This window comes from Euprymna scolopes, chromosome 10 (assembly GCF_053919585.1).
Source record: "Euprymna scolopes isolate OS-2025 chromosome 10, ASM5391958v1, whole genome shotgun sequence".
NCBI lineage: Eukaryota > Metazoa > Mollusca > Cephalopoda > Sepiida > Sepiolidae > Euprymna > Euprymna scolopes.
This window is the reverse complement of record NC_136491.1, coordinates 32,274,630-32,287,978: the sequence shown is the minus strand read 5'-3', so window position 1 is coordinate 32,287,978 and position 13,349 is coordinate 32,274,630. Positions and strand designations below refer to the sequence as shown.

Here is a 13,349-nt window from a genome sequence, read left to right as displayed (position 1 = left end):
AAAAATCCAACTTATCACATTATATTATTGGCCCCCCCCCCTCCGACAAAAGGAGGGTGGACCTGTAAATTCACCCTTGTTTGTTCATATGCCCGCACTTTTCTCAATAACTACGCCTTGGAATTTTTTAAAATTTTGCACGAACATTAAACATGATATGAGTAAAAAAAGTAATAGAATGGATTTTCTGGGAAAACTCCTGTTCCTCTCCTAGGGGTGCAGATTAAAATGGCTAAAATTGACACAAAAAAGTAACAGGTGCCTTTCGGGTTGAAATGGTGAAAATTGACACGTTTGTGCTTATTTAAAAAATGGTAACTTGGATTTTTATAAAACTTTCTGAAAAGTTGTAACTAACTGATTTCTATATAATTTTGTTTGTCTATACTTCGCGATAACTCTTGGATGTGCCTCAGGGGCTCTTTTAGGGCTAATAAAAACGCTCCACATTTGGAACTATTTTACCATATTTGTCCAGAATTTTCTGTGTATGTCTATTTAGCAGTTTTGCATGGTGCTGAACTCAAATTTAAATATGTGAAGGCGTTGGGGGCTTTTTGGGCAAAATGGTGGGGGGGGGCAAATGATGGACTTAGTCATTTCTTTTTTTGCATGGTGCAGAACTCAAATTTTCATATGTTAAGGCCTAAAACTGCACCGTTTGTTCATTTTCACCAGGATTTGACATCTGGGGACTTGGGGCTAAATGGGGGGGGGGAGTGCTGAACTTAGTCATTTTTTTTATGCTTCGTTCACTGTGCACTCACAGGGGACCATGGATGCTTCACTTGTTAAAGAACTGTTTGATATTCATACTGTATAGTTTCTTTTTCATGTTGTACTTAAAGCCTTAGTATTACGTTAACTTTTTCCTCTATTTAACCCACCATCATTGGGGACACTAACTTCTACTAAGGTTGCTTCTTTCTCCTTGTCCCATGTCATTATGTCAGATTTAATAGTTCCATTTTCTTGGCCTTAATAAGACTAAAAATGGCCGAGAGAAATATTTCACTGATAAACCTTATTTTTTTAAATTTATTTATTTTTGAAACAAAATACTGGATGAATTTGTTTTTTAGACTCATTTAGACTATGTTTTTTTTTGTGTTTGGTGTTATTACATGAGATAAGTATCAGTTTTTAATTTTATCTGCCTCTCATTAATAAATGACATAAATAAAGAAAAGGAAAACTTTTAAAAATAGTAATGCATGGTTCAGGGCTGGGAGTAGAAGTATACAGTATTGAGGGTGTTTCAGAGTACTTTTATACAAAGCATTGTGTCAATTGAATTAGCATTATCAAAATTGTGGAGTTGTGAGTTGTGAAAGGAGTCATTGGGGCTCATGAGAATACTAGGAGCCTGAATTGTAATCTCTGAAGAATTAAGTGACTGTTGGCAGAATTTAAATTAAGGATGAAGTCAAAAATATTTTGAATCATAGGTTTGTGAGATTGAAATTTTGGTATCCTATACATTCAGGTCTGAATCTTTTTTAATCTTTTGCACCTGGGTCTGAATTTTTTAAAATCTTTTGAACCTGGGTCTGAATTTTTTAAAATCTTTTGCACCTGGGTCTGAATTTTTAAAAATCTTTTGCACCTGGGTCTGAATTTTTTTAAATCTTTTGCACCTGGGTCTGAATTTTTTTAAAATCTTTTGCATCCGTGTCTGAATTTTTTTAAATCTTTTGCATCCGTGTCTGAATTTTTTAAAATCTTTTGCACCTGGGTCTGAATTTTTAAAAATCTTTTGCACCTGGGTCTGAATTTTTAAAAATCTTTTGCACCTGGGTCTGAATTTTTTAAAATCTTTTGCACCTGGGTTTGAATTTTTTAAAATCTTTTGCACCTGGGTTTGAATTTTTTAAAATCTTTTGCACCTGGGTCTGAATTTTTAAAAATCTTTTGCACCTGGGTCTGAATTTTTTAAAATCTTTTGCATCCGTGTCTGAATTTTTTAAAATCTTTTGCATCCGTGTCTGAATTTTTAAAAATCTTTTGCACCTGGGTCTGAATTTTTAAAAATCTTTTGCACCTGGGTCTGAATTTTTTAAAATCTTTTGCACCTGGGTCTGAATTTTTTAAAATCTTTTGCACCTGGGTCTGAATTTTTTAAAATCTTTTGCACCTGGGTCTGAATTTTTTAAAATCTTTTGCACTTGGGTCTGAATTTTTTAAAATCTTTTGCACCTGGGTCTGAATTTTTTAAAATCTTTTGCACCTGGGTCTGAATTTTTTAAAATCTTTTGCACCTGGGTCTGAATTTTTAAAAATCTTTTGCATCCGTGTCTGAATTTTTTAAAATCTTTTGCATCCGTGTCTGAATTTTTTAAAATCTTTTGCACCTGGGTCTGAATTTTTTAAAATCTTTTGCACCTGGGTCTGAATTTTTTTAAAGATCTTTTGCACCTAGGTCTGTTTTTTTTTAAATCTTTTGCACCTGGGTCTGAATTTTTTTAAATCTTTTGCACCTGGGTCTGAATTTTTTTAAATCTTTTGCACCTGGGTCTGAATTTTTTAAAATCTTTTGCACCTGGGTCTGAATTTTTTTAAATCTTTTGCACCTGGGTCTGAATTTTTTAAAATCTTTTGCACCTGGGTCTGAATTTTTTAAAATCTTTTGCACCTGGGTCTGAATTTTTTAAAATCTTTTGCACCTGGGTCTGAATTTTTAAAAATCTTTTGCACCTGGGTCTGAATTTTTAAAAATCTTTTGCGTCTAGGTCTGAATTTTTTAAAATCTTTTGCGTCTAGGTCTGAATTTTTTAAAATCTTTTGCACCTGGGTCTGAATTTTTTAAAATCTTTTGCACCTGGGTTTAAATTTTTTAAAATCTTTTGCACTTGGGTCTGAATTTTTTAAAATCTTTTGCACCTGGGTCTGAATTTTTTAAAATCTTTTGCATCCGTGTCTGAATTTTTAAAAATCTTTTGCGTCTAGGTCTGAATTTTTAAAAATCTTTTGCGTCTAGGTCTGAATTTTTAAAATCTTTTGCGTCCAGGCCTGAATTTAAAAAAATGTTTTGTCTCCGAGTCTGAATTTTTAAAAATCTTTTGCGTCTGGGTCTGAATTTTAAAAAATCTGTTCAACCAGGTCTGAATTTAAAAAAATCTTTTGCATCTAGGTCTGAAATTTAAAAATCTTTTGCGTCTGGGTCTGAATTTAAAAAAATCTGTTCAACCATGTCTGAATTTTAAAAAATCTGTTCAAACACGTCTGAATTTTTAAAAATCTTTTACGTCTAGGTCTGAATTTTAAAAAATCTTTTGCGTCTAGGTCTAAATTTTTAAAATCGTTTGTGTCCAGGTCTGAATTTAAAAAAATCTTTTACGTCTAGGTCTGAATTTAAAAAAATCTTTTACGTCTAGGTCTGAATTTTTAAAAATCTTTTACGTCTAGGTCTGAATTTTTAAAAATCTTTTACGTCTAGGTCTGAATTTTTAAAAATCTTTTGTGTCTAGGTCTGAATTTTTAAAAATCTTTTGTGTCTAGGTCTGAATTTTTAAAAATCTTTTGTGTCTAGGTCTGAATTTTTAAAATCTTTTGTGTCCGGGTCTGAATTTAAAAAAATTTTTTGTCTCCGAGTCTGAATTTTTTTTAATCTTTTGCGACCGGGTCTGAAGTTTTAAAAAATCTTTTGCGTCCGGGTCTGAATTTTTAAAAATCTTTTGCGCCCGGGATTGTAATTTTTGTAATCTTTTGTGCTTGGGTCTGAATTCTTGGTATTTTGGCATTGTACTTTTTAACTAAGTAACTCTGATTTTTATAATCTTACTATCCTGAATGTTTCAAATATTTCAAGGATAAAAATATATTTTCACTGTCATTTCTCAATCTGAAATTTTCTGTTTGTACATATTAAGGATTTTCTATTTATTTTTAGGGCAAGGAAGTGATAGAATATTACATAAATGAATTGTTGAAGGAAAACATCACCTACATCCCTCCTTGGATGGAAAGTACCGCAAATGCAGAAGGTGCTAAGGAAGAGGCAAATTTAGTTAAGGGGGTCAAAGCAATGAGCATACTGGATGGTGGCGCCGTTGTACAGAGTGAGAGCAATTCTAGTCGAGAGTGCCACAAAAGTGATAGTCAGACGTGTACAGAAAGTGTAACACCGATGATAGACGGTAAGTAGTTTTTGCCATTATAAACATTATCCTTTTATTTTGTATATATGTATATGGCGTGATCATTTCTTGTTAGATCACCAAAGTTAAGCAACAATAAGCATAGCCAGTACCAAATGGGTGACGATCCTGGAATACTAGGTGTTGTATATACTTTGCTGGTATGTAGAAATTTCCAGGTTCGTATCCTAAGGTGCATTTAAAACCACTGAGACAATAAGACGTGAATCTAAAAGGAAAACTGATGTGAAAACCTGAAGCCTATTCTCTGCTTTGTCTTGTGGCAATTATTTACACCGACTGAGTTTATCAATGGTTTCAAAAAGTGTGGATGGTTCTACACAAAGCCTTCATCACTATAAAAAAATCATTTGTGTAGATTTTGAACGACTTAGTTGTAAGAACCTCATACAGATAAATTTGTCTGTATATGTGCTCTCTGCTTGTCTCAGCATTGTTTCCAGTCATTCTGGACTTCTTGCCACTGGACTCCAACAATGCTGATTCAGGAGAGGTGTGGTTAGGAATTGTGCAACACTTGCTTTACAATTGCATGCGCAGCTACTCATGCAGGGAGTATCCATTGTCTTTTGAAACTGAATGGAGGCGATGATGAATTTATGCAGATTTTTTATTTATATTAAAGAGCCAATTCTCTATTAATTATTATATTGTACCCAATATATAGTAGTGATTTAAACAAAAAAAAAATGACTGGAGTACCACCAATTAAAATCAAATACATTTAGCTTTCTAGCGATATTTGTTACCATCTGAACTAACGAAATCTGACAAATTAATGCGGTTAAACACTTGTGCATTCATAAAGCATCCGCATTACGTCGAATTACGCCTGCCAGGTTTCAACTTTCCAATTTTGATACCTTAGTAGCTATTTTTTCTGACTAAAAAAACAAATCTATTTTGTCCCACATGTCTAACTCCATATATCAAGTTTCAAATCTGTAGGCTAAATGTAATTTGACTGACTCAAAAGAGACTGTTCCACAGACGCGGGTCCTGGATATGACCGTAAACTATATCCGATGATGAGGCCCCAGCTTGCGGGCTTTGGGGAGTGTGGAGCCACCCCTTAATTGCCATTGCTTCCAGGTCCACTCTAACCCAGAGTGGTAGTACGTGTTAGGGTCCCTACTATGGGTTAACCAACTGGAAAAAAAAAATTATATTCTATTAAAAATTTTTCTTCAAAATCACTGGATTCGGCATTAAATAACCTGAAAAGGGTTGATATGCCGTAAAACAAAACAAAAATCCACAGATGTGTCTATATGTCTGTATTAGAATTTTTTCATCCTAAATACTATGTAATTATGCATAATGTAGAAACTATGTATAAATAGAACTGAGTGTAAGGGTTAAATGAAACCAATTATCAAATAAGAAACTATAAAAAATGAATAATTAATGAAATTTTGCTTTTCAAAGGAATATGAAAATTAGTTTATGTAGTTGCTTGCATATCCATGACTGAGTATATTAAGAAGTTTGTTATTATAATTTTTAAATAGAAATAGTAAGCTTTTAATATCGATGTCAGTGTGGCAAATAACTGAACTGTATGGTTATGAGCTGTTCAGTTTTTTTAATATTCTCAGAATGTACATGCAATAAATGTAATCAGCTTAAGTAATTTTCGTATTGGAAAATGGATGTAGTCAATCCTCACAATCATAATCACTAAAGACTTAGCATAATGACAGCAAGACAGTGTCAGTTTTCTTAATAGTGAATGTGAGGGATTTGAAATATTACATCTGATTAATTCATTATAGTTTCTTTTTCTTTTTTTTTTTCCTAATTCAATGATTGCATTGATATTAAGGACTGCCAGATTCAACGAGAACATCTATAAACAAATGCAAAAAGAAATATGCTTTTCAGACTGATATGTGAATAGGTATGTTGCGCGCACACACACAAACATTTAATAACACACCAGTTATTTGCCTTTGTCTTAGCTTTAGATCTATCCGACAGGTGTCGTCTCTACTTCCTGTTTCGCATTCTCTATCCACTTCCTTTCACTCGAATCATTGATGTAGACAGACGCACTTTCTGGTCGCCTTCATTTTTATCTTAAAACGAAGGTGCATCCTTTCTCAAGGTAAAAAGACACGAGTCTACAACTATATTAACGAACTTGTGTAACATCTAGATACACGCATTCGCAATTAACTTATGCAAACTTTTCCTGTTCATACATATACACACAATGACCATACAACAAGTTAATTACAAATAAAAAAGCATACTTGTGCATGTACGCCCACACACACACACACTCTCGTGTTGTTTTTAACTTGTTTGTTAAATAAAATATATTCTTCATATATATTGTACCTATTTACTATGCCTCCCCACGGGACAGAGTTAGACACCAGGGTCGTTTTTTAACGTGGAGAAAAGGTACAAAAATAAAAATTGTCTCAGTCGTGAAGGATTTCTCCTTCACCGAAAGAGAACAAGAAATAGAAGGGCAGCATCTGAAGAACAGATACTACACTTTGATCTTATATATATATTGTAACTCGGTATTTTCATTGTATTATTCTGAGGTCGGAGGATTTATTGTATCTTATAGACCACGCCACCACATACAGCAAAACTGTTAGTATCCCTTGCCCTTCGTGGAAATCGCAGATCGATAAATGCACCGAGAGAATTATATCAGTAAAATCAAATGGCTTTACCACACCAATTTATACCCCGTAACATTAATTTTTTGGAGCTCAAATCAAATTATAACCTACATTTTAAATTTATATTTCACCATAATACATTTTTTTTTTTTTTATTGGGGGGGTCACCACTTATCAAGGCCCGAAGGCCACTCAGGGATAAGGGTTATCGTGTGTACAGTAATCAGTGAGATAGTATTGTAGTAATCATTAGTATTGGGGGTTTTGATAGAGTGTCTTACTTAAGGGGGCGGTTTGTCAGGAGTTTGTTTATGTTGGACTTGAAGACATCCAAGTTGTAGTCAGGTGAGAAACAGGCAAGCGACAGAGAGTTCCACTGGCGTGCAGTTCTAAGAAAGAACCTTTGCTCATGAAATCTACGTTTGGATTTTGGCACAGATAAAGAGCGGGGAAAATTCATTTATTCATGCAACAGCCATTTCATTCTTTTGTTATAACGTAAATTAAAACCAAAAACACATTTTGTAGTAAATAAGTAATAAGCCACCACCACCACCACCACCACCACCGCACCTCATTTCCAAAAATAGCGTTTTTGAAATTGTAGATAAAGGCTTAGTATGCTAGATGAAAATGATTTTCCTGGCCATTTCCAGCTAATTTATTATTGCAACTTTTGGGTTCTCAATCTTCTCACCTGAACACGGGCCCCGCTAGTAAATATATGAACATATACATTATATGTATTATAAGAATAGATTATTTAAATTTTTTTCAAATATTTATTTCAGAGCAACGACTTCAAGCAGAAGCCCCGAGTACGGAAACTGTTGAACCAAAAGCCAAAAGTAAGTCCAATTTGAGTAAATCTCTTGCATAAAGATTATTAAAGTGATATGCTTTAACACAGGAATTATTTTTATTCTTAAGCGAGCAAATTGAAAATTATTCTATTTTTTGATTAGTAATTCATTATTATTGGAAACTGACTTCCGAACTAACCTATCGGATATAGTAAGCGGTACTTGTACAGTTTAATCAAGACATTAAAAAATGAAAATATCGAAAAAAGGTTATATTGTACGTATCCGTTTTTGAACTAAAGATCTCCGAAAAAAAATTTCACTTAATTTGATCGAGTAGTTCTTTTTTTTTTTTTTTTTTTTTTTTTTTACAGTGGAAAAACACGTTTTTATGAGAGCGCGTTGAAGGCAGCCATCTTGTTTTTTTTGTTTTTTTTATTTTTGTTTGGAGTTTATAAACGCCATGGGGAGATAACTCCATGTAAAGCGCCGACACTCCCTCCCCATCTTTAATTCTAGCTTTTCTTCCTAAAAATCGAACCTTTTGCTCGGTATCATAACAAATTGTTTTTTCGCTGTAAAACAAAAACTACTTGATGAAATTAAGTGAAATTTTTTTTCGGAGAACTTCATTCCATAACAGATACGTACAATTTAAACTTTTTTCGATATTTTCATTTTTTAATGTCTTGATTAAACTGTACAAGTACCTAGTCAGCTAACATACTTCCTAACTTCTAGCATGGCTGCTACTAGAGGTGGTGACAAGGCAAATCAGTTTGTTCACTTTTATTGTTTTTTAGTATTTTCATTGTGAAACGATTTATTGAAATAAAATGGTGATTGTGGCCTGGTATACCAACACAAAGCCTACCTGAAAAAACTTGTTTTCTTGGAGTTTTCGGTGTGCTGAAAACGAATATTGCATTTAAAATTGGGGCTGCTTATTAGTTTTCATGATACTGAAAATATACGTTTTCACGTGTTTCATGTAGTAATATAACACGACAGCCATATTTGTTCAGAACAGAGACGTAATGAATTTTCAAGATAATAAAAAGTTCATCTTTTTATTTATTTTTTTTTTAATAAAACAAAATTTCAAACCTCATAAAAAAAAACATATCCAATACATAATATTCTCAAAATAGTTTTTAAAAATTTTTAAACATTTTTTCAATAATTCTTAAAAATAAATAAAAATAATTTCAATAATTCTTAATCAAAATAAAACCGATAAAAACTTTTCACTGCTTATTAAATAAATAAAAAAAAACGATCGTAAAAAAACGTAATAATAAAAAAATACATGCACAGGGGAAATATAGGCGTGAAAGAAAAAAGCAAAGAAACTGATTTGCCTTGTGACTGCTTCTAGTAGCAGCTATGCCGGAAATTAGGAAGTATGTTAGCTGACTATAACCAAGTTCTTTATTTCACATTTATCATTATCACTTTCTACCATCGTTTGCTTTCAATAATTCTTAAAAAAAATATTTTCAATAATTCTTTCAAAAAAAAATATTTTCAATAATTCTTTAAAAAAAAATATTTTCAATAATTCTTTTAAAAAAAAATATTTTCAGTAATTCTTTAAAAAAAAATATTTTCAATAATTCTTTAAAAAAAATATTTTCAATAATTCTTTCAAAAAAAATATTTTCAATAATTCTTTAAAAAAAAATATTTTCAATAATTCTTTAAAAAAAAATATTTTCAATAATTCTTTCAAAAAAAAATATTTTCAATAATTCTTTCAAAAAAAATATTTTCAATAATTCTTTGAATAAAACTATTTTCAATAATTCTTTGAATAAAACTATTTTCAATAATTCTTTGAATAAAACTATTTCCAATAATTCTTTGAATAAAACTATTTCCAATAATTCTTTGAATAAAACTATTTCCAATAATTCTTTGAATAAAACTATTTTCAATAATTCTTTGAATAAAAATATTTTCAATAATTCTTTGAATAAAAATATTTTCAATAATTCTTTGAATAAAAATATTTTCAATAATTCTTTGAATAAAAATATTTTCAATAATTCTTTGAATAAAAATATTTTCAATAATTCTTCAAAAGAAAATGCTTTATATTAATGATAACGTGTGTGTTATTTATTTTGTGTGTCATACATCTTTTTTCCTTCCGAGTGAATGTCGTTTGATTGTTATGTCGCTTGATTGGTGAGGGAGATGATATTTCTTGTAATGAATAATTTTACCCAGAATTCTTCATAAGTTTTGGTTCCGATTTCAATTATAACTAATGGCACTCAAGTCAAGTGTCCACTGTGGAATTTCCACAGGTCCCGCTAGTAAAAATAACAACTATAAGGTGAGGATTAAGGGTAAGTGCAGTAATCCTGGAAGAAGAGTTACATATTCTCTTACAGCTCAGTGTAGTAGCTAAATAAAATGCAACTTTGGATCGCACTTGCGTAGACAAATATTTCATGACCATTTCAAAATGGATGTGCTTCAGATTTGCATTAAATTCAGTCTGTAGTTATTAGACAGAATCAAACAAGATTCTCTTGATTCCAATTTCTTAAGACTCTTTCAGTCTTAAATTTTAGATATTTTCTAAAATCTAGAGTTTGTGTCCATATTATATCTCCTAAACCCCTTAAAAAAATTGTAAGGAAACTGAAATTTGAGAAATATTTATTAATTGATTTCTAATAACTATATACTTTGATACAGACATATATCTATCTATCTATCTATCTATCTATCTATCTCTCTCTCTCTATATATATATATATATATATATAAATACATACATACATACATAGTTTTTGCTGTTGATTTTTTAAACGATATTAAGCTTAACGTCTCCACCTTGGAGATCCGGTGTTTATTTTTTTAGAAAATCGCTCATTTTTTATTTGGACATATTTTATTTATTTATTTATTATTTTTTAAAAACAGTAATCTACGTACACGCGTGTTTCGGGGCTCTACCCCTCTTCAGTGTAGCTTGACTTGTTAGGATTCGAACCCCAGACCTTATGCATTTCAGTTCAGCATCTTAATCCATTACACTATGATGCCATAGACAATTTACTGTTTAGTTTTTATCGTTTATGTATTTACATAGTTTTTGTTGTTGATATTTTAAACACTATTAAGGTTAATGTCTCCACCTTGGAGATCCAGTGTCATATATATATATATATATATATACTAGAAGACCGCACTGTGTTGCCCAGTCATGAGATACGCTTAAATATGATATTTTAAGTCATGCAGATTACATATTTATTGTAGAGACACTTCCTTACCGATTATTATATTGAATCTTTTTATTGAAAAATGGTATATGATAATCCAAAAGTGTTGAATATCCTAATGTTCACAGGGAACATGAATTGAAACATACATTGAGAGCATTGCCAAGGCTGCTGCGAAGAAGGTAGGCTCTCTCTACCATGCTAGAAAGTTACTTACGCCTGAAAGTATCCTGTACCTCTGTAAGACCACCGTTCGTCCATGTATGGAGTATTATCACATTTGGGCTGGTGTATCTGCTATTAGTCTCTCACTCCTGGACAGGGTTCAAAAAAAGAGTTGTCAACCTGATAGGTCCTGAACTGTCATCTAGGCTTCAGCCTCTGTCCCATCAATGAAATGTTGCATCCTTCTGCCCGTTTTACAAATACTTTAATGGTGAATTCTCTGATGAACTACAAGCACCTGTACCCCCTCGACGTAAATACCCCCGACAAACCCAACAAGCAGCTAAATCCCACGCCTACACAGTAGAGATCCCTAGGTGTAAGAAAGCCTTCTACTCCAATAGTTTCTTTCCCATAACTGCTAGACTGTGGAACTCCTATCCAGGATTCTGCTTTCCCAACTGTACTGGCATGCAGAAGTTCAAGTGTAATGCGAACAGACATCTTGCTGTTCGTCTCCCTTTATAATACCCCTGCAACTTATGTCCCCGATACTAGCCTCCTACTTCAAAATGGTACTGTGCCTTGTTTGGGGTGAAAATTGAATTAGAAAAAAAAAAAAAAAAGATAGGAATTATATTTTAAAAATAATACATGCCGCTGCCCATTTGGGGGTACCAAATTGGTCACAGGGAAAATTATTATTTAGGTAAAAATGCACTTTTGTATAATTCATTAAAAACAAGTATCACAAAATCAAATATAATCTAGATAGACCAGGTGTGTTTAAACACAGTGTTGTCCAGGTGAAAAAAACTTATCTTTTACTAACTCAGTGTTGCCCAGGGGCCATAACAGTATTATATTTGGTAAGTGGTATAGTGCTCAATATCCCTGATAGAGCAGGTGTGTCCACCTAGCATTTCTTGAGTTATCAGTATATTAAAGTAATGCTGCCTTCCCTGGAGAAAGATTTTCTTTGTATTTTGTCATACTAAAGGGTACTCTGCATTGTTCAGAAGTCAATGCTCAATGTCCTAGATAGAGCATATTTTATTTTTTTTTTTTTTACACGGAGGTCACCACTTATCAAGGCCCGGAAGCCACTCAGGGATAAGGGTTATTGGAAGTACAGTACGTTGGTGTGGAGATTTAATGAAGTGTTTACTTAAGAGGGCGGTTCATTAGGAATTTGTTAACGTTGGACTTGAAGACCTCCAAGTTGTAGTCAGGTGGGAAGCAGGCAAACGGAACAGAGTTCCACAGGCGTGCAGTTCTAAGAAAGAAGCTTTGTTCATGGAATCCGCGTTTTGATTTAGGCACAGATAAAGAATGGGGGAAATTTTTCACAGTGGATTCAGCTAGACGGGTGTTTTTCGTGAAAGATTGGCGAGGGGGGATCAGAGATTGGAGTTCAGACGAGCACCTGCCATGGAAATAACGATAAAACAAGGATAGCAGATGTGTGCAATAGTGCAGTAGTATATTTCCTATGTGGTATATGCTTGATGGAGAAAGTAAGGTACTAGGCATTGTTTGGGAATTTATTAAAATATCAGTTTCATTATATTAAGCAGGAGGAGGAAAGTAAGAAACATTATTTTCAGTACATTAAAACGAGGGAGGAATGGGCTGGGCGGAGGCGAAAGTGGGGTAAGGGAGATGATAGGGAAAGATGGAGAAAGAATAACAGAGGGGGATTGAGATAGTTTTAATATAAATATGTAACCTCTTCTTCATTTTTTTTTTTTTTTTTTTTTTTTTTTGATGACTCCGGGCAACGCCAGATAGCCCTGCTAGTAATAATATAAAAGTTCATTCTTGGCTAAATATTCTTAACATTTTCTTGTAGAACCTGTGAAGGCAGAATCCTCTACGAATTCAGGAAAACTGGAAGCCGAATATATTCAACGTTGTCTTGGCCATTTGACACCTGTGCAAGAAAGTCAACTTGTACAACTACGTCAATGGTTGCAGGAAACCCACAAAGGCAAGGTGAGTAATGCGCAGGTGTTTGTGTGTGTGTGTGTGTGTGTGTGTGTGAAAACATGCCATATGTGCGTGTGTTCATTCACTTTTGGTTTCATTTTACTTCAGTCAAAGTTCTCAGAAATCAAGAGACACTGAGTTAGTAAAGAAATTTCTTCTCCCCAATTGACCATTTAAAATGTGTCATAGTATATTATTCTTTTGGTCTCTTGGTCTTACCAGACTTACAAGAATTCATCTAGCCTGGTGGAGTATCCAGCATCCAGCTTAGTGCTATTACTTGAGATGATATCACCTGAAGAAGATGCATCAATCCTCGTATAAGCCAGTGTAGAATAGTCATATTGATGAGAT

The 13,349-nt window shown here is 32.9% G+C and overlaps 1 protein-coding gene across 5 annotated transcripts in view; it reads left to right on the top strand.

Annotated features, from left to right (window-relative positions):
* LOC145285919 (SEC14-like protein 5) overlaps window positions 1–13,349 on the top strand; it is a 211,158-nt gene that overhangs the window by 108,522 nt on the left and 89,287 nt on the right. For all 5 annotated transcript variants that reach the window (XM_080134415.1, XM_080134413.1, XM_080134412.1 and 2 more), the window contains exons 5-7: window positions 3,890–4,136; window positions 7,591–7,647; window positions 12,859–13,001. In XM_080134415.1, the coding sequence (XP_079990541.1) occupies window positions 3,890–4,136; window positions 7,591–7,647; window positions 12,859–13,001 (447 nt within the window). The remainder of the gene's footprint in view (window positions 1–3,889; window positions 4,137–7,590; window positions 7,648–12,858; window positions 13,002–13,349) is intronic.